Below are 26,987 nucleotides of genomic sequence, written 5' to 3' on the forward strand. Positions count from 1 at the left end.
TTCTTCACTATGGTCCAAACTCGAAATAAAGTAATCTTTCGTCGTACAACACTTCCATTTAGGCAATAAAAGCAGACAAGTTCACTCTTAATTTCATCATATTATCCCACAAAACAGTCCTAAATTACGCATGTAAATATTTCCCAAGTTTGAAGCATCTTGTCATCACGTGCCTGGGGGTCTCTAACGGTATTAGCATAATTGACCTAAAAACATTTGACCTAAAACATTTGATCGAATTGTTTTGACCTTTTTTCAGTCAAATTTAATTAAATATATACATGGGGTAGGTAAGGGTATAGATTAGGTTGAGGGGATGTGGGATGTGGGGGAGGTTGCGGGGGTTGTCTCCCCCTGCATTTTAGACCAAAAAAAGGTGAAATAAATGTGATCAAATGTGATTAGGTCAAATGTTGTATGTCAAATAGACCCAAAGCGTCTCTTACACGTGAGACAGTTTGCAAATCCTGCAGAATCGATGTTTTACCAGTTAGCCTTTTCTAGGGCCCATGATTGAAAACACCGGCAGTTGGTTAGTACGCAATCTTAATATCAACCTTCTAACCTCAGAATCAGGGCACTACATGAAATACTTTTGCAATGACAAAAAGGTGTATAATAACTGCCCCACCATCGGATAGGGGGACGATTTCTCTAGATGTAAGAAATGTAAGTTCCAATCCCACAACAACATCTTTTTATGGAAGGAACGTTTGAGCCCATGATACTCCTCAGTTTCTTTACTGTTACAAGTAACCAGAGAGCAGTAAAGAGAGATCAGTTTTCCAAAGCAAGCTTTGCCCCCATCTTATCATGGGCTCCTTCTCATGACTTGTAGTAACCTTCCGGTCCCCTGCACACCCAAGGTTTATTGTATGCACAATCAATTTGTCAATTGTTGTAATGTTTTCAATAATGCAATTTCTAACACAATTTATGTAAAAAAGAAGAAAATGTTTACTTTTATTTATATCTTCACATGAAGCTCAATTACTTTTTATAGAATCATCATACAATTTAGTTCAAAATACAACTGATTCCCAAGAAAACATCAGTTTAAGTTTCTCAATTTGAGTAATCACTTTAGGTAAACAATTCAACACATCGGAGTCCTCTCGTTCTGTACATATGTAAAAAAAGTTCATAAGGCATGTGTGGTCCAGCAGATCCTTATGTGTATCACTCTACGTGTTTCGGGGCTGAAAATCCCCTTCTTCAGGAGTTGTTTACCCTCTTCTCTGTGCCTTTACTGAATCTACAATGTATAATTAATAATACCACTTTAGTATCAGACTCCATCTATAATGATGAACTGCCAGGATTTATAAATCGATCATTAATAACCACCTGGATGTCCAACTCTTCCAGTATATGTTCCTTTTGCTGTAACTCAATGTCTTTTAAACTTGTTCTATCTGGAACCCATGTTCTAGGCTGTAGACTGCCCTAAAATTAATCAAATGAGCTATAAGTAAAATGTGCATGGAAGCACACACAATCCTTGACTAAAAAATCAATAAACACAATTTGTCTAGTTATCATGCTTTTAGTAAATCTGACAGAATGACCAGATCTTAAGCTGAACATGGTTTTTGTCTAGTTTTTACCTTTGTGTGTAGTACCACAAAAATCCCTTTGTCTGTGTACATCAACCGTGGTCACCCGTTCCAGAATTAATATAGAAGGATGTTCTAGTCTCCAATACTCATGGTAATTAATGTGTTCTGACACCATATCTAAGGCTCAAGATGAAGGATAGTGACTGTAAGGATCATCACCTGATATATAAATGAATAACATCATGACAAGGATCTATTATGATGCCCCTGTCTAGCCAATCTTAACCCATGTCTGGTGGTAGGGTCTTATGTTGATTGCTTGGGTTGTGGCGTGCCCATGTGCTTGGCAAAAATGTGAATGGCAGCATGCCTGTGGACAGACAAAATGTGTCTAGTTTTAGCAATCTTAGGTAGCAATTTACCTAATTTATACAGCCATTAACAGGAAGTCATCCTTAGCAGAGGTTTCCTCATCACAAAAAATGGCATACATGGAATAGCGTACTGGATCTCAAAATATCCCTAATATATAAAACGGCAGTGAAACTCACCTGAAAATGATGCAAACACACATGAAGAACATTTTGCAATGAGAAAGGTGCACCAATGTGCTGTCATTAACACATTAATGCCAAAAACCTACATTTTATCATGAAAAGGTACCCGGAACGGGCCGGAACACTACCGTAATATATAAAACGGCAGCAAAACTCACCTGAAAATGATGCAAACACACATGTAGAACATTTTGAAATGAGAAAGGTGCACCAATGTGCTGTCATTAACACATTAATGCCAAAAACCTACATTTTATCATGAAAAGGTACCCGGAACGGGCTGGAACACTACCGTAATATATAAAACGGCAGCGAAACTCACCTGAAAATGATGCAAACACACATGTAGAACATTTTGAAATGATAAAGGTGCACCAATGTGCTGTCATTAACACATTAATGCCAAAAACCTACATTTTATCATGAAAAAGTACCCGGAACGGGCTGGATCGCTACCGTAATATACAAAACGGCAGTGAAACTCACCTGAAAATTATGCAAGCACACATGAAGAACATTATTGTTTAAAGAAAAATTGCAACCATAAGAAAGCTCTTCCCTGGCACCAGCTTTTTGTATAATATTATATCTGCTCGTTTTGGTGTTGTCTGCACGAGTAAGTCTCAAATCCTTGTGTGGCTGCTACACAGTATACATGAAAAAATATTTGAAATGAGAAATAAGTTTTACTCAAATGCGCCAACCTTAGAGATTAATTTCATTTTGGTGAGTCGCAAATTTTAAATCCAATTCTTCTTTATGGAGAAAAGTAAAGATACATTACATGTCAATTTTCGTGTTTCAAAGTTTCTTTTATTATTATTGTTTCTTTTCACTTCCAAGTGTTATCATCACACGTTCAGTTTTATAATTGATTTTTAGTTTTTTTTAAATCCAAGTGTTATCGTCACACTCTAATATTTGATAAACAAAGATTTCTCAAACAATATGTCAAGTCCCAAATTTGTTGTCAGTTTTTCCACTCTCGAAACGTGTTTCCCCACTATTTATATTAGTGGTTCATCAGGAGAGTTAATTCTGCTCAAAATAACATGGTTGTGAGAAAAAGAACAAAAAAGAAAGGAAGAAAATATATAAAAAATATGGAACAATATTACTTTCATTATTGCAGTAACAAATACAGACTTTTTAATTTGGCTACATTATTTTTCCTTGACTCACCCAAGTAGATTGACAGCTGTATACAGAATGCTGTAAGCAGATGCTGTCTTGTAGCTTGCTACTGATGATTTATTGTTTTGAGTTATCTGTTTAGGAAAAGAAGGCTTGCTTAGGTTTCTGGGCAATATCAGGTTTTTTAGAATTAAATTAGCTTGGAATAGTACTTTGTTAAAAAGAAAGGTGAGGCTGGTGAGGAGGATCTAAGTTTCTTACCTTTTAAATACAAGTTAGGTCATCAAAAACGTCCTTTTTGGTCCTTTTGCTCTGCAGAGTGCTGCTGGATGCTTTCACAGTTTATCTGCTCCTAATTGCACTATTTATGCTTCCCGCGGGACGCGGCAATGTCATCACGCCACGCGTCACGTGATTAAGCGTAACGTGATGACGTCACCACGTTGTCTAACGCTCCAGCGGCCATTTTGTGCACTATTTGGGTGTTGTTTTCTTTTAATGTATTTGTTTTCTGGTAGCGAATAATTAGTGCTTAATGTGTTTTTCTATTTTCCATTACTAATAAAGTTATTTTTGAAGAAGGGATAGTTCTAATTTTCATTATATGGAAAATTATCATTCGGAAAGATATTTTAGAGAAAAATAAATACTTTGACTGTAATTATGGAAAATCAATATGCCAATAAAGTAAAGGAAAGAAAAAGAAAATCTTAAGCACTAAAATAAAGGAAAGAAAAAGAGAACCTTAAGCACTAAAGATATACATAAACATTTACAAAATCCTTAACTAAAATGGTATTATTCTCATACTTTGGCAAAGCAAAGATACAAGTTTATGACCAATTATACATCTCTGTGTCACAATTCAAACCTGTTATACATGTGTCCATTATACATATCCATTTGCTTTCCTGTTTTCTCAAAATGTCTTCCTTATTGCCTCCTCTTGGTGGTAAAGAAATGTTTTCAAAGCCAAAAATCTTTAAGTCTGATATGTCCATTGAGGGATGATTTTCCAAAATGTGAACTGATATGGGAGATCTTAAGTCTTTGTTGTTAATTGCTCTAAGATGTTCAAAAATTCTCACCTTGAGTTTTCTTTTTGTCCTCCCAATGTACAATTTTTTACAAACACATTCTAACCCATACATCACATAAGTTGAGTTACAATTTATTAGTTGATTGATTGATTGGTTTGGTTTTTCCATTTGGTAGTAAGGTCTCTTTTTTCCGGTTGTCAACATTGGGCATAATTTGCAATGTCCACATTTGTGAGTACCCTTTGTTAGTGTTTGAAAAAATATTTTCCTTGCATCTGGTAGTGGTTTAAGGAAACTTGGGCTGATGAGAGTTTTGATAGTTGGAGCTTTTCTGAAACAAATACTGGTTGTTTCTTCCAAATGTTTTCGTAAACTTGGGTCTGTGAGAAGAATATTCCAGTTTTCAGATAGTGCCCTTTTTATTCTCTTTGATTCTGTGCTGTACGTGGTAATAAATTGGATTTTCCGTCTGGTATTTGTAGTTCTTGGTTTATCAATGAATAAGGATTCTCTCGAAACTTTTTCTGCTTTTTCTACTGCGGTTTTAATGTTGTTTGAGCCATAACCTCTTTGTCTAAATTCTGAGAAGGTTTTTCTAAGGTTATCTTGAAAGGTGAGAGCTGTGCTGCAGTTTCGTTTTATTCTTAGGATCTCTCCATACAGTATGTTTTGAACTGTGTTTCTTGGATGATAGGATGTTGCAAAAAGGAGGCTATTTCCTGCTGACGGTTTTGTAAATAGTTTAGTTTGAATTTCTGAATTCTCCACAAAAAGTTCCAAGTCCAAAAATTCTATATTAGTATTGCTGACCGATTTTGTGAAGGATAAATTATAATTGTTGTTGTTAAGATGGGTTACATAGATGTCCAATTCTGTGGTGTTGCCTTCCCAAATTACCAAGATATCATCTATGAAACAACCCCAAAATTTCACATTGTTGCTAAAGAGTGGATATTTCCATGCATGTTGAAGTTCAAAAAAACCCACGAACAGGTTTGCATAGATTGGGCAAATTTTGACCCCATCGCTGTGCCTTGAAGTTGTTTATATAGAGTGTTATTGAAGGTGAATATATTATTGTGAAGGCAGAAATGAAGCATTTCTAAAATCATTTGATTCTGTTGTTGAAAAGATATGGATCTTGTTTTAAGAAAGAATGACGTGCTTTCCAGACCTATATTATGATGTATACTGGTGTAAAGTTGAACTACATCCAAGGTAACAAACAGGTAGTTTTCCTCCCATGGAATCTGGTTAATTTGCTGTATTATGTGTTTGGAGTCCTTCACAAAAGAGGCTAAATTTGTTGTCAGCGGTTGAAGATGTGTGTCAATATATTTTGAAATATTTTCTGTGACTGATCCGATTCTATTTATTATTGATCGAAATGATGGAAAGTTGTTGGATGCTTTATGTACTTTAGGTAGAAAGTACATGGGTGCTTGAATTTAATTTTTTGTGAGTTTGTTCATACCAGGTTTTAATCGTGTTATTCCATTCAGATTCCAACTCGGGTAGAGGATTGTGTGATAATTCTTCATAGCAATCGACAGTTCTAAGGTGTTTTAAGCCTTCCTTGATATAATCCGTTCTGTTCATTAGAACTATTTTACCTCCTTTGTCCGCCACCTTGGTTATCACAGAAGTGTCCTCTGCTAGGTGTTTGATGGCTAGGATTTCTTCTCGGGTTAGAAATTAGAAATTAATCTCTAAGGTTAGCGCATTTCAGTAAAACTTATTTCTCATTTCAAATATTTTTTCACACATGAAGAACATTTTGTAATGAGAAAGGTGCACCAATATGTCAATAACCCATTATTGCCCAAAATCTATATTTTATAACTTAAAAAGTACCCAGAACTGGCCGGAACGCTACCCTAATATATAAAACGGCAGTGAAACTCACCTGAAAATGATGCAAACACACATGAAGAACATTTGTCATTAACCCATTACTCACAAACCTGGTCTATAGTGATGTGTCTGCCAGTACCTGGACATATGGAGTAGAACTTGTCAGTTAACTTGTCAGTTAAAGGTATGAGGGTATGCTGTATGGTAGAAGAGCACAGTCTTATCACAGAAGAGCTTGAGCATATGGTGGAAGAAGCTGGGCATTTGATGCCAACAATGGCAAGTTATGTTAATGTTATGAGATCTTGTACCGCACACTGTTGCCACTGGTGTAATGTCTTGGCACACTGGCAGATCTGCAATGTAAGGAGTGTTGGGGTGGGGGTTGTTAATGGGATTGAGAGAGAACAGAGCAATAGAGCTTTGATGTACTGTTGACAGCTTCAGTTCGGAGAAACCGGTCGCTGAGCGCTGGTGCATTTTTGGTTGGTAGCCATCATGTGGTGTTGAGGTATGATTGTGCATGGTTTGGTTTTATGCTGGGTTGGGTGTTGTGAAGTGCATGCGGGTTGTGGTGCGGTAGAGGTATGGTTGTGTCCAGTTCATAGTTTTCAGGGGAGTATGCAGAATTTGATTGTTTTTAGTACAGTTAGAAGAAACACATGTCTAACTTACACAGTTAGGCTAAATGCAAAAGATGGAACCCAGGTAGATATATATTAGGTAATAAGAGTGGTGCTGTTTTACTGGAGTACAGTAATGGCTGTACTCCCCGCCCACGCCGCTCTTTCCTTGTCAGTCACTGTAGGTTGTCTACGTCAGGCGTCCATGGGCTAACAGAGGCAAACAGGGAGTGGAGCTGCTCTGGAGGGAGCTGCCCTTTGCCTCTGGTCCTTAGCCGATGGCTGTTCAGGCAAGGCTGCCCTGGAGTTCTTCTGGATGAGGGACACGTGACTCGCTCACGGCCCAGTTCAGCTGTTTCAGGCGGACCAAGGTGTGCAGGGGTGAAGGTCAAGGAGGGACCGGGAAAGGACCAAACAAGCAAAAAAGAAACACAAAGACGAAACGAAAGTGGAGGGAGGGGGGACAGGAAGAGGAAACACAAGAGCAGGGGCGCTCCCCAGCAGTGTCTGGTAGGGAGGGCTGCACAAATGGAATCCAGTGGGTGAGGGGAGCACATGCAAAGGAGAAGACTCTACGCTCTGCGCTACCTTTTGGGACAAGTGACTCGCTCAGGATAACTTGGCTATTGCTGTGGATATGCTTATGTTTATATACATTCCACTGCACAAGTGAAGGCACAGGCAGAGGAGTGCAACTTTGTGTGACAAGTTCGTAAAATAGGACAAGAGATCTGAGTTTTCTGTATTGGGTATGACTGCTATTAATACCCAAATTCAGCAATGGCACTAAGTACAATTCACCAGTGTCACTTACCACCCCCAGTAAAATAAATCTGCAAAGCCGAGAGACATTACTACTTGTATATTCGCATATATTTTATAAAATGTAACCAAATGTAAATAAATGAAATAACATTGTAAATGAGATACTATAACATGGTTTCACGCTACCAATAAGACATTTAAGGATGAGCTCTCTTTCACAATAGATGCCATCCCTTTCTTCAAACTCTTGACCAAGCCACCTGACAGCCTTGGGAGATCATCGCACTTGTAGGATGTCAGTACAACCAGCCTTCTATTCCTGTTAATCTAGCACAAGAGACAAGCAGATTGTGTTGCTAGAACCAGCAGCATCTGGCAAATGTTGTACTAAAAAGTTACATAAAATGTAACATGAAATGTCTTTCAAAGGTTGTCCATAAACTTTGAAGCAGTGTCAGAGTCATATTCTATTGGTCTTTAGGTAGACATATGTGTGTATTTGAAGAGATGTATTCCGTTTTTTTCAATACATAGTGCTTCCCTAAATGCACCTTTGGACATTTGTACAGGCCAGTAGGGAAATGAGCCAGGTCAAGGCAAGACAAATGATACCAGTCATGGCATAGTCCCTGGCAGAGTATCATATTTGATTTTGTTGGTTTTTTACAGAGTTTACCCATGAAACAGAGGAACCAAGTTGCTGTGTAATAGTCTTCTAATGCTGTAGATAGGAATTCAACCGTGGAGGTTGCCTCTTTTGGAGGATTCCTTGAAAATGGTCTACTAAAATCTTCTTAATATTCTGCTTCAGCTGTGATTTTGGGAGAAAGGATTTCACACTAATTAATTCCATAGCTTTCCACTGCCGCACAGCAGTCATGCCTGCAGGGAATGGTACAAGTGACCCACTACACAATATATGTGCAAATAAGCAGAGAAATAGTCCACAGCTGGGTGAATCATGCTGAGCTGGTACATCATGAGGAGCATGGATTGTCCGCTTAGACCAGTCAGTGTTGGATGCCATCTGCACGTCCATGAATGTTTGTAGAATGTTAATGTACTTTGTGTAGAGGGTTTCATTGGAGTATAAATATACAATCATCTTCCACTTCATGACCACCAGCATAAGTACCCAGTGAGTATTTTGCACATTTGTGGGGATGGTCCAGATGTCCTTTGCCATAACATCTGATTTGATGCCGAACTCTTGAACACTTGAAGAGTATCCATGTAAGTCAATGAAATGAATTATGAATGGACTGAAAACACTCACATGTACATGTCATTCAGTGACATGTTTTAGAGAAGCTCTATTAAGCAAGAAGCCTTCAATGACTGTGTCAACCGGCAAGTTATCACCCAAGAGAGACTTCATGTCTTCAACATTCATGTAAGTATTTTGAACTAGGACACTCTGCATGCATAGGTAACCTGGTATTAATTCCCATGGAAGTGGCACTGTTTTTTTTGTTTGTTTAGGAGAGGTTGACCGCTGCGGTACACCCAGATCATACTTGACTACCAGAAAAGAGGTCAAATGTTCTTTCTTGGGAACATTCTTGTATGGGTTCAATTGATTTCTATATTTATTTTTTGCTTTAATGTCTTCCTGAGTGTCATCGAATGTAGTTTCACTCATCAGAATAGAATCCATTGCGGCTACAGTCTGCAGCTCATCTGTCTGTCTAATTCTTTTCCTTACAGATTTGCCTTTTCTGACATTCATCCTGAACTTTTTCAGAGAGTACACTATTGTTTTCTTACTTGAACTCTTACCAATGGACTTCTGTGCAGCCAGTATGTGGTAGCATGTTCGTAAACTGTTGCAAGAGCTTGTTTCAACTGGGAATAACTTCACCAGATACTTTTTGTCTCGTAATCCGGTAACTGGGAAACATCCAGACTGCGCCTGAAGAAATACTTGGTTTTGCTTAGCTATCAAGTCTGCTAGGCCTTCCATTGTATTTGATTTGCGCTCATCATCTTTTGATATTGTTACAGGTTCTTCATCATAGTGACCCTTCTTTATAAACTCCACTATCTTTTCCACAGGGATGTAATCAAATGGGTATTCAATTTCATCAGAATTATGTTTTTGCCACCATTCCTGTTTGACAGGTGATAATTCCCCACACGGTCCTCTCAACACTTCCTTTAGATAAAATGTTTGCAAAAAGTAGATTGCCAATACCATTTCATCCATGTGAACCTCTTTGTGCTTAGTCAGTCTTTTCATCACTGCATTCATGCTTTCTGACACATTAGTCGTAACTCCACTGGTTTCCCTATAAATGCCAACTGTTTCCAAGACCCATCTGCCTGCCTTTGTCAAGATATCTTTGCTCAGTTTTTCCTCAAAATATTTTACAAAAGAAGCACTCCATGTTGCCCTTAGTTTTTCCAATAATGATAGAAAATCTCCTTCAGTTTTGCAGTCTAAGAGCTGTAGAACATTATCGGTGTACACTTTTCTGTCTGCTTTTCCTCCTTCATGACCTGAAACCCAGAATTCCACGTCTTTCAGTATGTGGTTCCAACAAACCACATGCTTGCATCTTGGAATAATATTCTCTACAGATTTCACAATAGCAGCTTCTCTGTCTGTTACTATAGTAATGGAACTCTGGTTACTTTGAGGCACACGCTTTGCTACAAAAGAAAAAAAATATTTAATGAGCAATCGTGCGTTCATCATGAATCCGTACAAAGGCAGGGATTGCAGGATTTTCCTCAAACAATGAACATTGAAGTATTAGTGGAGAGAGGTAAGAATCACCCAATTGAAATGTTGTGTCATGTGAAAATAGGGTTCTTGAATTCAACTTCATCACTTCCTCAAAAATATTGATAATGTCTGGAAGAGCCAAAGTTACAATAAGTTTGGGAACCAGAGAGTAAAGGCATACAGACCCTTCCAGTGCATAGTGAAGCTCGTAGATGTTATATAAATCATCATGACTGATACTACATTTCTGCTTCCCATACTTACGTTTATTTTTTATTTTCTCTGTATTTTTCGGCACTGTAACTCTCATGTGGGTAGGGGAAGCATCGCATTCTGCAATTATTTTCTGGTAAATTAAAGTTGGACCTAAATCTTTATTTTCAGCAATTTCTATCAGCACAAATGGCATTGTGCGAACATGAACTCTTAAGGGTATTTTCTCATATTTCCATGAGGCATGCATGGCTCAGCTGTTTTGTCTTCACCTCGATAATGGACAATCACTTTTTCAACACTTCCATCAAGAACTTCATAGCCATATCTGTAAAATGTAACTTCCTCTCTACCAATTAATCTTTGGAAGTATGTCTTCCACACCAGAGGACTGGCCCTCGGCAGAGCATGCCTTCCTTTCTGAATCCATACTGATCACATCTCCAATCATCTTTTCTATGCTTTTGTCCTTCATAACTGTGTAGGAAACCCTGCCCATTGTCTGGATTAGTTGCTGGAAGTGTGGAAATATTGCCTTTTACGTGATGCCTTAAAATGTTGAATACTTCCTGTGGTGAAAGCGGCGTTTGTTTGTTCATATAAACTATGCTGCACATTCTAGAGGAAAAGGCAAAAATATGAATTAAATTAAAAATGAACACTGTTTCCCTCACACCCTAGGATTATTACAAATACGCAAGCAGTGGGTTTGTTACTCAAGAATTGACACAGTAATAAGGGATGATGTCGGGACCTTGGGAGTCATTACGATCTTGGAGGTAACCATGCCGTAATTTGCAGCATGGTTACCCCCTTACCGGGTACCGAGTCCTGGTTCCTTGAATGAGGAATTACCGGGCTTTTCCAACCTTGGAGAACCCGGTAATTCCTCATTCAAGGAACCCGGACCCGGTACATCCCCATTCCGATTCGAGCCCCCATAGGGCTCAATGGGAATTGGGAAGGAGCAAACAACAGGCCCTATAATAACAGGTCCATTGTTAGCTCCCTGGTCTGCTAGCGGGACCCGCTAAGGGTGCCTGGTCCCGCGATCAGACTCGTAATGTGGCGGTAAGGGGTTGACGGCTCCGGCACCATTACCTGCGCTGTTAACCCCTTACCGCCAGGGTCGTAATGACCCCCATAGTGATAAAGGAAGCATGTCTGGAGTTAGTGGCCTATTCTGATGGAGGTGTAATTATGCTAGAGGTGTAATTCATGGGTGAATTCCCCATTCGGAATGTACACCTGTTTTTTACACCTGTTTCTTATCTTTATAATGGGGCCTATTCTGCTAGAGGTGTAATATCCCCATGGGGTTGTTCCACCTCTAGCAGAATAGGGCCCATTAAAAAGATAGAAAACGGGTGTAAAAAGCAAATGTACATTCCGAATGGGGAATTCACCCATGAATTACAACCCAGGCAGAATATGGCACTAAGGGCAATGGGTGTGTTACACCTCTAGCAGAATTGGGCCCTAAGATCCACACTATATACTAGAATGGGCCTCTAAGTGCTGATATCCAGTAACCTGTGTGTATCAATGGGGTAAACACCATCTCTATAGCAGCCCTTCACACTGATTCCCCATTTCCAAAATGTTCTTCATGTGTGTTTGCATCATTTTTTGGTGAGTTTTGCTGTCGTTGTATGTATTAGGGTAGCGTTCCGGCCTGTTCCGGGTCCTTTTTCATGTGAAAATTTAGATTTTGGGCAGCAATGGGTTAATGACAGCACATTGTTCAACCTTCCTTATTTCCAAAATGTTCTTCATGTGTGTTTGCATCATTTTCACGTGAGTTTTGCTGCTGTCTTATATATTAGGGTACTGTGCCAGCCCGTTCTGGGTACTTTTTCGTGTGAAAATGTAGATTTTGGGCAGTAATGGGTTAATGACAGCACATTGTTCAACCTTCCCCATTTCCAAAATGTTCTTCATTTGTGTTTGCATCATTTTCAGGTGAGTTTTGCTGCCCTTTTATACATTAGGGTACCGTTCTGGCCCGTTACAGCCTGTTCCGGGTTTTACACCGTTCCGAGATTTTAGTGAATTGGTTGTTTCATGCCATGGTATTGCCCGTTGCTATGCCAACCATGTGTTCTCCGTTCGTAGCCCCCATTTACTCTCTCTCTCATCTGTAACAATGGTTTCTGCCCTTTTGTGCCCATTCGTCACAAACATTGCCAAAACCAACAACTGAACATCTATAAGTGACTAGAATGCAAAGAGTTGTTCATAATGGCAAGACCTGGTGGCCATGTTCTAGGTACAGCACTGAATCTCTGAAAGTTTATAATTGGATTCCTTCATGAAATGTAATACTATCTCTGGTTTTCTTTTGTTCTGACTTTCTATGGTCTTTCTGTTGCAGATGTGGAAGTCTGTGAACGGTAAGAAATCAGTACCACCCAGTGATGCTTTTGTGCTTTCATCGATGATGGTGAGTGTGTTATGGATGTCAAGCTTTTTACATGCTGTGCCCCAGTAACACACATGCCCTGTAATGGACTTATTTCAGTTTCATCAAAGACAGTTTGAGGGCATATCTTAAACACCTGTGATGAGTTATGTTACGATAGCTCCTATGCTAAGTGATGCTATTTTATGTTAGGCAGTGTTAAGTTGTGTTTTCCTATCATTTGTTTTGTTGCTCGTGTTGTGGTGTTGTATGCTATGAAGTTTTATGCTCTGCTTTGCTATGTTCCAGTATTCATACGCTTTTCGCACCGTTCTCATCTCTGGGACCCAAACCTTTTTCATTTATTCTGATCTGGTCAGATAGCACAGTGAGATAAGCATTCACCCCTGATGTCAGAGCTCAGTCTGCTATGGCAGGTTTGAATCCGGGCAGGGCCAACTCAGCATTTCATCCTTCCAAAAAGGAGGTACCTCAAACCGTCATCCTCCAATAACATCCCTCATCTGGGGTTGTGACCCTTTCATAACTCTTAGCAGCCCAGTCATTGAGTTCTGTGTGATGCTGGATTCAGCAATGGCAGATTCAGGATGCTGAGTTCTGTGTGAAGCTGGATTCAGCAATGGGAGATTCAGGGTGCCGAATTCTGTGTGGTGCTGGAGTCAGCAATGGCAGATTCGGGGTGCTGAGTTCTGTGTGATGCTGGATTAAGCAATGGGAGATTCAGGGTGCTGCGTTCTGTGTGATGCTGGATTCAGCAATGGGAGATTCAGGATGCTGAGTTCTGTGTGATGCTGGATTCAGCAATGGGAGATTCAGGGTGCCGAGTTCTGTGAGATGCTGGATTCAGCAATGGGAGATTCAGGGTGCCGAGTTCTGTGTGATGCTGGATTCAGCAATGGGAGATTCAGGGTGCCGAGTTCTGCGTGATGTTGGATTCAGCAATGGGAGATTCAGGGTGCTGAGTTCTGCGTGATGCTGGATTCAGCAATGGGAGATTCAGGGTGCTGAGTTCTGCGTGATGCTGGATTCAGCAATGGGAGATTCAGACTGCCGAGTTCTGCGTGGTGCTGGATTCAGCAATGGGAGATTCAGGGGGCCGAGTTCTGTGTGATGCTGGATTCAGCAATGGGAGATTCAGGGGGCCGAGTTCTGCGTGATGTTGGATTCAGCAATGGGAGATTCAGGATGCCGAGTACTGCGTGATGCTGGATTCAGCAATGGGAGATTCAGGGTGCTGAGTTCTGCGTGACGCTGGATTCAGCAATGGGAGATTCAGGGTGCTGAGTTCTGCGTGATGCTGGATTCAGCAATGGGAGATTCAGGGTGCTGAGTTCTGCGTGATGCTGGATTCAGCAATGGGAGATTCAGGGTGTCGAGTTCTATGTGGTGCTGGATTCAGCAATGGGAGATTCAGGGTGCCGAGTTCTGTGTGGTGCTGGATTCAGCAATGGGAGATTCAGGGTGCTAATTGAGGAGCTCAACATCCGGAGCTCATACATATTAGACCTGTGTTGATTTTGTTGTTTTCACTGACAGGGGTACCAGGGTGGGCGGCTCAGCTACCTCCAAGGGAGGCCCTAACACACCATTCTCGCACTGTTTCACTACTATTGCACCTGCAGCCACTAGCCTCAAGCAAGGTGCATATTGGTTCCCACAGTATCTAATAGCACGCTTTCTAGTTAGTACTGCGAGGGCAACCCCATTCTACTAATTGTTATGCTGTGCTCCGGGGCACCGGAACAAGATACAGAGTCCCAGGGTCACCTGGGTTTACTGCGGACACGCAGTAGTGGACACAAAAGGGGGTCCCTCCCGGGCAGCAGGATCACCCACTGCTGGTGGCATAGTGGGGGTACCCAGCACACAGAGCCCCGGGGACGGTGGTCACACCGGCCCAGGCTGGTTTCAGGGCTGTGAGCACACAGACCCAGGCACACACAAATAAGTACAGGAGCCAGTAGTTTCCACTAACTGGGTCTCCACTGACGTGTCGCACGTGCCTGCAGTAGCCCCTTTTATTAACTTACATGATGCGATGATGACCCACATCTCATCAGAACCAACACGCCCCCATTTAAAGGGGCACTACATTACATCCCTCCTTTATTATAACGAAACAAACAGAACAACTTTTAACAAAGGCCGTACGGCCAACGCCAACTTTAGTGCATTCAAGTCCACAACGTTTTTAACCACAGAGAACTCACAACAAACATTTTGGCACCCCCTCATGCGAGTGCTTCCTTTCTGGCAGCTACTCATTTCATCCCTGGATCGAATTGTCCAAGCTGGAGGGGTCCGTTCCAGGCGGACCTCCTTTGTCGAGGCTGTCCTTGGCTGCTTGTGCTGCCACATGATAGGAGGAACACATCCTCTTCATTCTCCTCGTCCTCAAGCATGTATTGAGGCCCCTGCTTCTCAGCTACGTGACCAATGCGGCCCATTTGTTTCCCTTCTTCTTTGGGTACCGGCCTCCCTGTGTTGGCAAGTGCTGTGGCCAAACACACCCTCGCAAAGTGATCCTCTTTCCCACATCTGCCGCATGTGTGCCCTTTTGCTGGGCACACATTTGTGTGTGGTAAGTCCCATCCACCCTCAGGGCACATGATGCTCTTCTCTTTTCTTGGCCATTCACCTCTTCTGGCTGGCTTGCTTCCCTGTCAATTTCCCACGGTGCACACATTCTCAAACTTTACCCTTTGCATGGGCTCTTCTAACTTGATGCATTGTCTCGAGCTGTCCATGACAGACGCACGCATATGTGCCAGTTCCTGCGCACGGCCCAGTTCCAAGATTCTGTCCAGAGTTAGCCCTGGCTCTCTGAGGACCTGCTTACGTAGCTTTGTGGAGTTTCAGCCATATATTATTTGTGCTCTTATTTCATCCTCCTCAAAATTCCCCAGAGCACAGGACAGTGCGATGTTGCGGAGTTTGGCATGGAATGAGTTCAAGCTTTCACCATCCTCTTGTTTTGTGCACCTCATTCTAAAACATTCATAGTCTTGATTGACCATGGGCATGAAACATGCATTGAGTGCCTCAACCGCTGCGGCATAGGTTTGGTTCTTTGGCCTCAAGGTCTTGAATAGCCTCAGAACGGCTTGACCAGCCAACTACAGGAGGGTTGAGCATTTTGCCCTTTCCTTTGTTTCCACAGCATCAAAATATAGTTCAAGGTTCTCAACCCACGCTGCCCAACAAGGGCCTAAGCTGGCAGGTGCTCCTACCACGTCAAAGATGTGTAATGGTGCGAGCTGTCCATTGGGTCTGTATGTCCCAGGGCCATCATTTTCCTACTCGCTCATGGTGGGTCCTAGGTGCAGCTCTGTGTGGAGTACTCACAATTGGATGTTCTCCAGGTCCCCACACCATCAAAGAAGGTGCACGAGCACTCCGTGGTGGAGCCGCTACCTTTTGTTTTGGTCTGTCCCAATGTGTTGCCTGTGGTGCCTTTGTCAAACCACCTGTGTATTCCCTATTTTACTGTTCTGGTTTTGGTGGAATGGGCATGGCCCAGCCACTTCCTGTCTGGCTTTGGTGGGCTGGGAAGGGTGTTTGCCCACGTTAGGGTGGGCTGTAGACCGTTTCTTCTGCACCTGTCCAACTCTTTTCATTTGTTTTACTATTCTAGATGGGGAACGCGTGGGTGCTGGCAGTGTCTGGCCCTTGCCCCGATTCTGCTCTCTGGGGACTACAGGGTGCTAGCAGCTTCACACAGATGCGTTCACTCTAGGACACACCCCCTTATGATACGCTCCTCAATTGTGCCTGTTCACTTGTTTATTGCGGCTCAGCCTTTCCGGGGGGCACCTGCAGCAGCTGTGAGGTGGGCCATAGGATTGGATGTCCCGCTGTAGGCTCCCACAAACTGTGGTCCCGCCCCTTCTCACCTGTGGTGGACGCCGCCCACTCGGCCCGCGGGTCTCCTCACCACGGGGCCAACGACCCCCACCAGCCCATGCCCGACTGACACGGGGGCTCAGCTGTCCTCGCTGTTTGCTCTGTGCTCCTGCGGCCACCTGCCTATCACCCGTGCACCTCCTACATGCCAGATATCACAGTCCCACTGCAACCCGCACCGAAAGAACCACGGCGGCCCAGGACTGGGCACCACCTCGTTGCCAGTGTTATGTCGTGCTCCGGGGCACCGGAGCAGGATACAGAGTCCCAGGGTCACCTGGGTTTACTGGGAACACGCAGTAGCGGACACAAAGGGGGGGTCACCCCGGGCAGCAGGATCACCCATTGTTGGTGGCACACTGGAGGCACCCACCACATAGAGACCCAGGCATGGTGGTCAAGCTGGTTTCAGGGCCGTGAGCACACGGACTCAGGCACACACAAATATGTACAGGAGCCAGGAGTTGCCACTAACTGGGACTCCACTGCAGTGCTGCACGTGCCTGCAGTGGCCCCTTTTATTAACTTACATGACGCAATGATGACCCGCATCTCGTCAGGAACCAACATGCCCCCATTTAAAGGGGCACTTCATTACACTAATGACAGGTTAATGTACACTTCCTTTTATAATCAGGTAACTTCAAAGCAAATACTTCAACCACTTTCCTTTTTGCATTAGTGAATGCCTCTTTGGCTTCAGGTGACCTTTGCAAGGGGTCTACAGTGTTAATCTATATTATTTTAAGAGCTTTACCATTTCGGAAAGGCTTTCATCTATGTAATTTGTTGCACTTTGGAATTCTGTATATAGCTTCCTTTCTGGAGCAAGCCTTGACAAGATAACCCATTACAATATTAGTTTTACAAAGGTAGCGGGCGCCCCTCTCTCGCAAGAACAGACATGATAACCTGTTCAGTGGTTATTAACCACTTGAGAGTTCGCAGCCACTGCTTTTACTCACTGTGCCTTTCACAGATGGGAAATATCCATTTGCATATCAGTCTTTGTCCTGCCCAGGGGCAGTCCAGCACCGAAATACAATGGCAACTCCAATCTGAACGAGAGTACCACCAGCAACCCCATACACGTGTTTCACCCTTGTTGGGGATCATCAGTGAGGTGAAGCTGATGCCTCTCTAAGCACAGTGAGAGGGAGACCACGTCTGGTTGCCCCCAGGAGACCTAGGGTTACCAATCCCAGGTTCCTTAACAAATAGTTTTACAAAGGTAGCGGGCGCCCCTCTCTCGCAAGAACAGACATGATAACCTGTTCAGTGGTTATTAACCACTTGAGAGTTCGCAGCCACTGCTTTTACTCACTGTGCCTTTCACAGATGGGAAATATCCATTTGCATATCAGTCTTTGTCCTGCCCAGGGGCAGTCCAGCACCGAAATACAATGGCAACTCCAATCTGAACGAGAGTACCACCAGCAACCCCATACACGTGTTTCACCCTTGTTGGGGATCATCAGTGAGGTGAAGCTGATGCCTCTCTAAGCACAGTGAGAGGGAGACCACGTCTGGTTGCCCCCAGGAGACCTAGGGTTACCAATCCCAGGTTCCTTAACAAATAGTTTTACAAAGGTAGCGGGCGCCCCTCTCTCGCAAGAACAGACATGATAACCTGTTCAGTGGTTATTAACCACTTGAGAGTTCGCAGCCACTGCTTTTACTCACTGTGCCTTTCACAGATGGGAAATATCCATTTGCATATCAGTCTTTGTCCTGCCCAGGGGCAGTCCAGCACCGAAATACAATGGCAACTCCAATCTGAACGAGAGTACCACCAGCAACCCCATACACGTGTTTCACCCTTGTTGGGGATCATCAGTGAGGTGAAGCTGATGCCTCTCTAAGCACAGTGAGAGGGAGACCACGTCTGGTTGCCCCCAGGAGACCTAGGGTTACCAATCCCAGGTTCCTTAACAAATAGTTTTACAAAGGTAGCGGGCGCCCCTCTCTCGCAAGAACAGACATGATAACCTGTTCAGTGGTTATTAACCACTTGAGAGTTCGCAGCCACTGCTTTTACTCACTGTGCCTTTCACAGATGGGAAATATCCATTTGCATATCAGTCTTTGTCCTGCCCAGGGGCAGTCCAGCACCGAAATACAATGGCAACTCCAATCTGAACGAGAGTACCACCAGCAACCCCATACACGTGGCAACCAGACGTGGACTCCCTGCTCACTGTGCTTAGAGAGGCTCAGCTTCACCTCACTGATGATGCCCAACAAGGCTGAAACACGTGTATGGGGTTGCTGATGGTACTCTTGTTCAGAGAGGAATTGCCATAGCATTTCGGTGCTGGACTGCCCTTGTGGGCGGGACAAAGACTGATATGCAAATGGATATTTCCCATCTGTGAAGGTACAGTGAGCAAAAAGCGATGGCTGCGAACTCTCAATGTGGTTAATAACCACTGAACAGGTTATCATGCCTTGTTCTTTCGAGAGAGGGGCGCCTGCTACCTTTTTTGTATTGTTGAAAGGAACTTGGGGTTGGTCACCCTAGGTTACCTGGGGGCAACCAGACGTGGACTCCCTGCTCACTGTGCTTAGAGAGGCTCAGCTTCACCTCACTGATGATGCCCAACAAGGCTGAAACACGTGTATGGGGTTGCTGATGGTACTCTTGTTCAGAGAGGAATTGCCATAGCATTTCGGTGCTGGACTGCCCTTGTGGGCGGGACAAAGACTGATATGCAAATGGATATTTCCCATCTGTGAAGGTACAGTGAGCAAAAAGCGATGGCTGCGAACTCTCAATGTGGTTAATAACCACTGAACAGGTTATCATGCCTTGTTCTTTCGAGAGAGGGGCGCCTGCTACCTTTTTTGTATTGTTGAAAGGAACTTGGGGTTGGTCACCCTAGGTTACCTGGGGGCAACCAGACGTGGACTCCCTGCTCACTGTGCTTAGAGAGGCTCAGCTTCACCTCACTGATGATGCCCAACAAGGCTGAAACACGTGTATGGGGTTGCTGATGGTACTCTTGTTCAGAGAGGAATTGCCATAGCATTTCGGTGCTGGACTGCCCTTGTGGGCGGGACAAAGACTGATATGCAAATGGATATTTCCCATCTGTGAAGGTACAGTGAGCAAAAAGCGATGGCTGCGAACTCTCAATGTGGTTAATAACCACTGAACAGGTTATCATGCCTTGTTCTTTCGAGAGAGGGGCGCCTGCTACCTTTTTTGTATTGTTGAAAGGAACTTGGGGTTGGTCACCCTAGGTTACCTGGGGGCAACCAGACGTGGACTCCCTGCTCACTGTGCTTAGAGAGGCTCAGCTTCACCTCACTGATGATGCCCAACAAGGCTGAAACACGTGTATGGGGTTGCTGATGGTACTCTTGTTCAGAGAGGAATTGCCATAGCATTTCGGTGCTGGACTGCCCTTGTGGGCGGGACAAAGACTGATATGCAAATGGATATTTCCCATCTGTGAAGGTACAGTGAGCAAAAAGCGATGGCTGCGAACTCTCAATGTGGTTAATAACCACTGAACAGGTTATCATGCCTTGTTCTTTCGAGAGAGGGGCGCCTGCTACCTTTTTTGTATTGTTGAAAGGAACTTGGGGTTGGTCACCCTAGGTTACCTGGGGGCAACCAGACGTGGACTCCCTGCTCACTGTGCTTAGAGAGGCTCAGCTTCACCTCACTGATGATGCCCAACAAGGCTGAAACACGTGTATGGGGTTGCTGATGGTACTCTTGTTCAGAGAGGAATTGCCATAGCATTTCGGTGCTGGACTGCCCTTGTGGGCGGGACAAAGACTGATATGCAAATGGATATTTCCCATCTGTGAAGGTACAGTGAGCAAAAAGCGATGGCTGCGAACTCTCAATGTGGTTAATAACCACTGAACAGGTTATCATGCCTTGTTCTTTCGAGAGAGGGGCGCCTGCTACCTTTTTTGTATTGTTGAAAGGAACTTGGGGTTGGTCACCCTAGGTTACCTGGGGGCAACCAGACGTGGACTCCCTGCTCACTGTGCTTAGAGAGGCTCAGCTTCACCTCACTGATGATGCCCAACAAGGCTGAAACACGTGTATGGGGTTGCTGATGGTACTCTTGTTCAGAGAGGAATTGCCATAGCATTTCGGTGCTGGACTGCCCTTGTGGGCGGGACAAAGACTGATATGCAAATGGATATTTCCCATCTGTGAAGGTACAGTGAGCAAAAAGCGATGGCTGCGAACTCTCAATGTGGTTAATAACCACTGAACAGGTTATCATGCCTTGTTCTTTCGAGAGAGGGGCGCCTGCTACCTTTTTTGTATTGTTGAAAGGAACTTGGGGTTGGTCACCCTAGGTTACCTGGGGGCAACCAGACGTGGACTCCCTGCTCACTGTGCTTAGAGAGGCTCAGCTTCACCTCACTGATGATGCCCAACAAGGCTGAAACACGTGTATGGGGTTGCTGATGGTACTCTTGTTCAGAGAGGAATTGCCATAGCATTTCGGTGCTGGACTGCCCTTGTGGGCGGGACAAAGACTGATATGCAAATGGATATTTCCCATCTGTGAAGGTACAGTGAGCAAAAAGCGATGGCTGCGAACTCTCAATGTGGTTAATAACCACTGAACAGGTTATCATGCCTTGTTCTTTCGAGAGAGGGGCGCCTGCTACCTTTTTTGTATTGTTGAAAGGAACTTGGGGTTGGTCACCCTAGGTTACCTGGGGGCAACCAGACGTGGACTCCCTGCTCACTGTGCTTAGAGAGGCTCAGCTTCACCTCACTGATGATGCCCAACAAGGCTGAAACACGTGTATGGGGTTGCTGATGGTACTCTTGTTCAGAGAGGAATTGCCATAGCATTTCGGTGCTGGACTGCCCTTGTGGGCGGGACAAAGACTGATATGCAAATGGATATTTCCCATCTGTGAAGGTACAGTGAGCAAAAAGCGATGGCTGCGAACTCTCAATGTGGTTAATAACCACTGAACAGGTTATCATGCCTTGTTCTTTCGAGAGAGGGGCGCCTGCTACCTTTTTTGTATTGTTGAAAGGAACTTGGGGTTGGTCACCCTAGGTTACCTGGGGGCAACCAGACGTGGACTCCCTGCTCACTGTGCTTAGAGAGGCTCAGCTTCACCTCACTGATGATGCCCAACAAGGCTGAAACACGTGTATGGGGTTGCTGATGGTACTCTTGTTCAGAGAGGAATTGCCATAGCATTTCGGTGCTGGACTGCCCTTGTGGGCGGGACAAAGACTGATATGCAAATGGATATTTCCCATCTGTGAAGGTACAGTGAGCAAAAAGCGATGGCTGCGAACTCTCAATGTGGTTAATAACCACTGAACAGGTTATCATGCCTTGTTCTTTCGAGAGAGGGGCGCCTGCTACCTTTTTTGTATTGTTGAAAGGAACTTGGGGTTGGTCACCCTAGGTTACCTGGGGGCAACCAGACGTGGACTCCCTGCTCACTGTGCTTAGAGAGGCTCAGCTTCACCTCACTGATGATGCCCAACAAGGCTGAAACACGTGTATGGGGTTGCTGATGGTACTCTTGTTCAGAGAGGAATTGCCATAGCATTTCGGTGCTGGACTGCCCTTGTGGGCGGGACAAAGACTGATATGCAAATGGATATTTCCCATCTGTGAAGGTACAGTGAGCAAAAAGCGATGGCTGCGAACTCTCAATGTGGTTAATAACCACTGAACAGGTTATCATGCCTTGTTCTTTCGAGAGAGGGGCGCCTGCTACCTTTTTTGTACCATTACAATATTAGATCCTAAATAGTGTAACTTTTCACCAAACATCTGTTTTGATGCTTTGTGACCTTTATTTGCCAGAGCAGTCAGTAGTACTTGTGTGTCCATTTCCCAGGCCTCATAGGAAGGGGATGCTAACAGCAAGCCATCCACACACTGCACCAGCACTACACATACTGCAGCAGCACTACACACACTGCACCAGCACTACACATACTGCAGCAGCACTACACACACAGCACCAGCACTACACATACTGCACCAGCACTCCACACACTGCACCAGCACTACATATACTGCAGCAGCACTACACACACTGCACCAGCACTCCACACACTGCACCAGCACTCCACACACTGCACCAGCACTACACACACTGCACCAGCACTACACATACTGCAGCAGCACTACACACACTGCACCAGCACTCCACACACTGCACCAGCACTCCACACACTGCACCAGCACTACACATACTGCACCAGCACTCCACACACTGCACCAGCACTACACACACTGCACCAGCACTCCACACACTGCACCAGCACTACACACACTGCACCAGCACTACACACACTGCACCAGCACTCCACACACTGCACCAGCACTACACATACTGCAGCAGCACTACACACACTGCACCAGAACTCCACACACTGCACCAGCACTCCACACACTGCACCAGCACTACACACACTGCACCAGCACTCCACACACTGCACCAGGAGCCTGATGTCATCTAGATCAGCCTTTAACAGCTTGAACAAGGCATCCCCACACTGCACCAGCACTGACTTTCCCAGGAGCCTGATCTCATCTAGATCTGTCTGTAACAGCTGTGATAAGCCATGCACACACTGCGCCAGCAGTGACTTTCCCAGGAGCCTGATGTCATCTAGATCGGCCTTTAACAGCTCGGACAAGACATCCACACACTGCACCAGCACTGACTTCCCCAGGAGCCTGATCTCATCTAGATCTGTCTGTAACAGCTGGGATAAGCCATCCACACACTGCGCCAGCAGTGACTTTCCCAGGAGCCTGATGTCATCTAGATCAACCTTTAACAGCTCGGACAAGCCATCCACACACTGCACCAGCACTGACTTCCCCAGGAGCCTGATCTCATCTAGATCTGTCTTTAACAGCTGGGACAAGCCATCCACACACTGCACCAGCAGTGACTTTCCCAGGAGCCTGATGTCATCTAGATCTGTCTGCAACAGCTGGGACAAGCCATCCACACACTGCACCAGCACAGACTTTCCCAGGAGCCTGATGTCATCTAGATCGGCCTTTAACAGCTGGGACAAGCCATCCACACACTGCACCAGCAGTGACTTTCCCAGGAGCCTGATGTCATCTAGATCTGCCTTTAACAGCTGGGACAAGCCATCCACACACTGCACCAGCAGTGACTTCCCCAGGAGCCTGATCTCATCTAGATCGGCCTTTAACAGCTGGGACAAGCCATCCACACACTGCACCGGCAGTGACTTTCCCAGGAGCCTGATTTCATCTAGATCTGTCTGCAACAGCTGGGACAAGCCATCCACAAACTGCACCAGCACTGACTTTCCCAGGAGCCGGATGTCATCTAGATCGAGCTTTAACAGCTGGCACAAGCCATCCACACACTGCACCAGCACTGACTTTCCCAGGAGCCTGATGTCATCTAGATCTGCCTGTAACCGCTGGGACAAGCCATCCACACACTGCACCAGCACTGACTTTCCCAGGAGCCTGATCACATCTAGATCTGTCCGTAACAGCTTGGACAAGCCATCCCCACACTGCACCAGCAGTGACTTTCCCAGGAGCCTGATCACATCTAGATCTGTCTGTAACAGCTGGGACAAGCCATCCACACACTGCACCGGCAGTGACTTTCTGAGGAGCCCGATGTCATCTATATCTGCCTTTAAGAGCTGGGATAAGGCATCCACACACTGCACCAGCACTGACTTTCCCAGGAGCCTGATCTCATCTAGATCTGTCTGTAACAGATGGGACAAGCCATCCACACACTGCATCAGCAGTGACTTTCCCAGGAGGCTGATGTCATCTAGATCTGCCTTTAACAGCTGGGACAAGCCATCGACACACTGCACCAGCAGTGACTTTCCCAGGAGCCTGATGTCATCTAGATCTGCCTTTAACAGCTGGGACAAGGCATCCACACACTGCACCAGCACTGACTTTCCCAGGAGTCTGATGTCATCTAGATCTGCCTTTAACAGCTGGGACAAGGCATCCACACACTGCACCGGCAGTGACTTTCCCAGGAGCCTGATGTCATCTAGATCTGCCTGTAACAGCTGGGACAAGCCATCCACACACTGCACCGGCAGTGACTTTCTGAGGAGCCTGATGTCATCTAGATCTGCCTTTAACAGCTGGGACAAGCCATCCACACACTGCACCAGCACTGACTTTCCCAGGAGCCTGATGTCATCTAGATCTGCCTTTAACAGCTGGGACAAGGCATCCACACACTGCACCGGCAGTGACTTTCCCAGGAGCCTGATGTCATCTAGATCTGCCTTTAACAGCTGGGACAAGGCATCCACACACTGCACCGGCACTGACTTTCCCAGGAGCCTGATGTCATCTAGATCTGCCTGTAACAGCTGGGACAAGCCATCCACACACTGCACCGGCAGTGACTTTCTGAGGAGCCTGATGTCATCTAGATCTGCCTTTAACAGCTGGGACAAGCCATCCACACACTGCACCAGCACTGACTTTCCCAGGAGCCTGATGTCATCTAGATCTGCCTTTAACAGCTGGGACAAAGCATCCACACACTGCACCAGCACTGACTTTCCCAGGAGCCTGATCACATCTAGATCTGTCTGTAACAGCTGGGACAAGCCCTGTAGGTATTTCTACTGGGAACCTCGGAGTGTTTCATGGATCAGTGACAGGAATAATACTGCCTTGCCTCAGAAGGGATTCAATAACTGGAGTGATACTTATATCTGCTTATGGTTCAAGAGACACTGTAGAATGTGGGACAGCCTCTTAAAAAGATCTTTACAGGTTCAGCACTATTAATGTAACCCACTTAATTATCACCATGGACTCACCACAGGCACTGTGTTACAGAGTCTTCTACATCCTGTAAATCAGCTGATCTTTCTCCTACCTCAGACTGCGCATTCATGCCAGTCGGGACTTGGAGGGCTTCCAGAACTGCTTCTGTGTTCTGGCTGGGGGCCCTCAGAAACCCCCCTCATGGAGTGCAGTGGATAGTGCACCTGTGTTTACACAACACACCTCTACCTAGTAGGTTAGCGAGGAAGAGGGGCTCAGAAGGAAAGTGTGTGCAACAGTTATAGGATGCAGTGTGACTGTGAGGGCTTCTGTGACCTGTTGTGCTGCGTGAGCGTTACCGATTCCTACTGACTGTATCGGTGATGGGTGGAACAAGGGAGAAGCATTCAGAAGGTATGGCAGATCTACTCGTATCAGAATCAACTAAACAGGGAGTAGATTGTCCTTTTATGTCAGTTAACATATAGCTCTTAGCACATATAGCACATATAGCCCTTATTGAGTCATGGGTATCAAATGGGTAACAGTGATGTTATCTGCTACTCTGAGTCAGAACGGATATGGATCTGTTGACAGTATCAAATGTAGGCTAGGGGTAAAGTTTGGTGCATTACAGTTCAGAAAGGTGTATTGGTATTGTGATTAGGTAAAGGGCCTAATTCACCCATCACAGAATTGGAGTGCAATCCTGTTCCTTGGAACTCTAGTATAGACCTTGCCGGGTTTGATAGGGGAATTAATTGTTCAACTAGCCAGGCTGTTTACAGTAATTGCCCACCGATGGATCAGCATAGTGGCTCTGTTGCCCCTGATATCCCTGGGACTCTTGGTATCCCCACTGTCATTGATATCCCTGTGGCCCCTGACATCCCTGCTGTACATGCTGTCCCTTCTGTGTCGGGTGTGGGGCTGCTCTGCCTCTACCCCTACCACTGCACCCCCTCAAGTCCTCCCCGGAATCCACCACTTTCTTCTGCTATTCCTGGAGATTTTACAATTGCAAAGTAATTTGTTTATTCTCAATATTCTCTTTCTGTTGTTCCTGAAAAGATGCACAATTATTTGTAACTGAAACCAGTTCTGGCCATGGTTTATTTTGCCATCTGAACCAGATAGTGTTCAATTAGGCCTGTATCTTGGGTAGGAAACCAGAGACAAACGAACTGGCCATCGCTGCCTGATCTGTCGCGTCAGGCTGGGCAATGCCCTAATGCTGTGTAAACCTCATCTTCAATCTGTCTAAATATCTGCCAGTTTCATAATTCTATACCTAATCAATTCTGCAGTGGCAGATCCCAGGCCTAGCAGTGGTTAAGCCGTTCCTGCCTTGTTTGAGAACATCCCCCATGCCAGGATTTGGCACCTGCCAATTAGCATGCTGGTTTAATCTCTGCTTA

At 44.9% G+C, this 26,987-nt stretch overlaps 1 protein-coding gene across 1 annotated transcript in view; it reads left to right on the top strand.

The window, feature by feature from the left end:
• The window catches only part of LOC138480457 (uncharacterized), a 286,047-nt gene that overhangs the window by 50,365 nt on the left and 208,695 nt on the right, over window positions 1-26,987 (top strand). The window contains exon 6 of the mRNA XM_069612241.1: window positions 12,848-12,866. Within this exon, the coding sequence (XP_069468342.1) occupies window positions 12,848-12,866 (19 nt within the window). The remainder of the gene's footprint in view (window positions 1-12,847; window positions 12,867-26,987) is intronic.

The sequence above is a fragment of the Ambystoma mexicanum genome, chromosome 5p (assembly GCF_040938575.1).
Source record: "Ambystoma mexicanum isolate Mex_15411 chromosome 5p, UKY_AmexF1_1, whole genome shotgun sequence".
Classification (NCBI taxonomy): Eukaryota; Metazoa; Chordata; class Amphibia; order Caudata; family Ambystomatidae; genus Ambystoma; species Ambystoma mexicanum.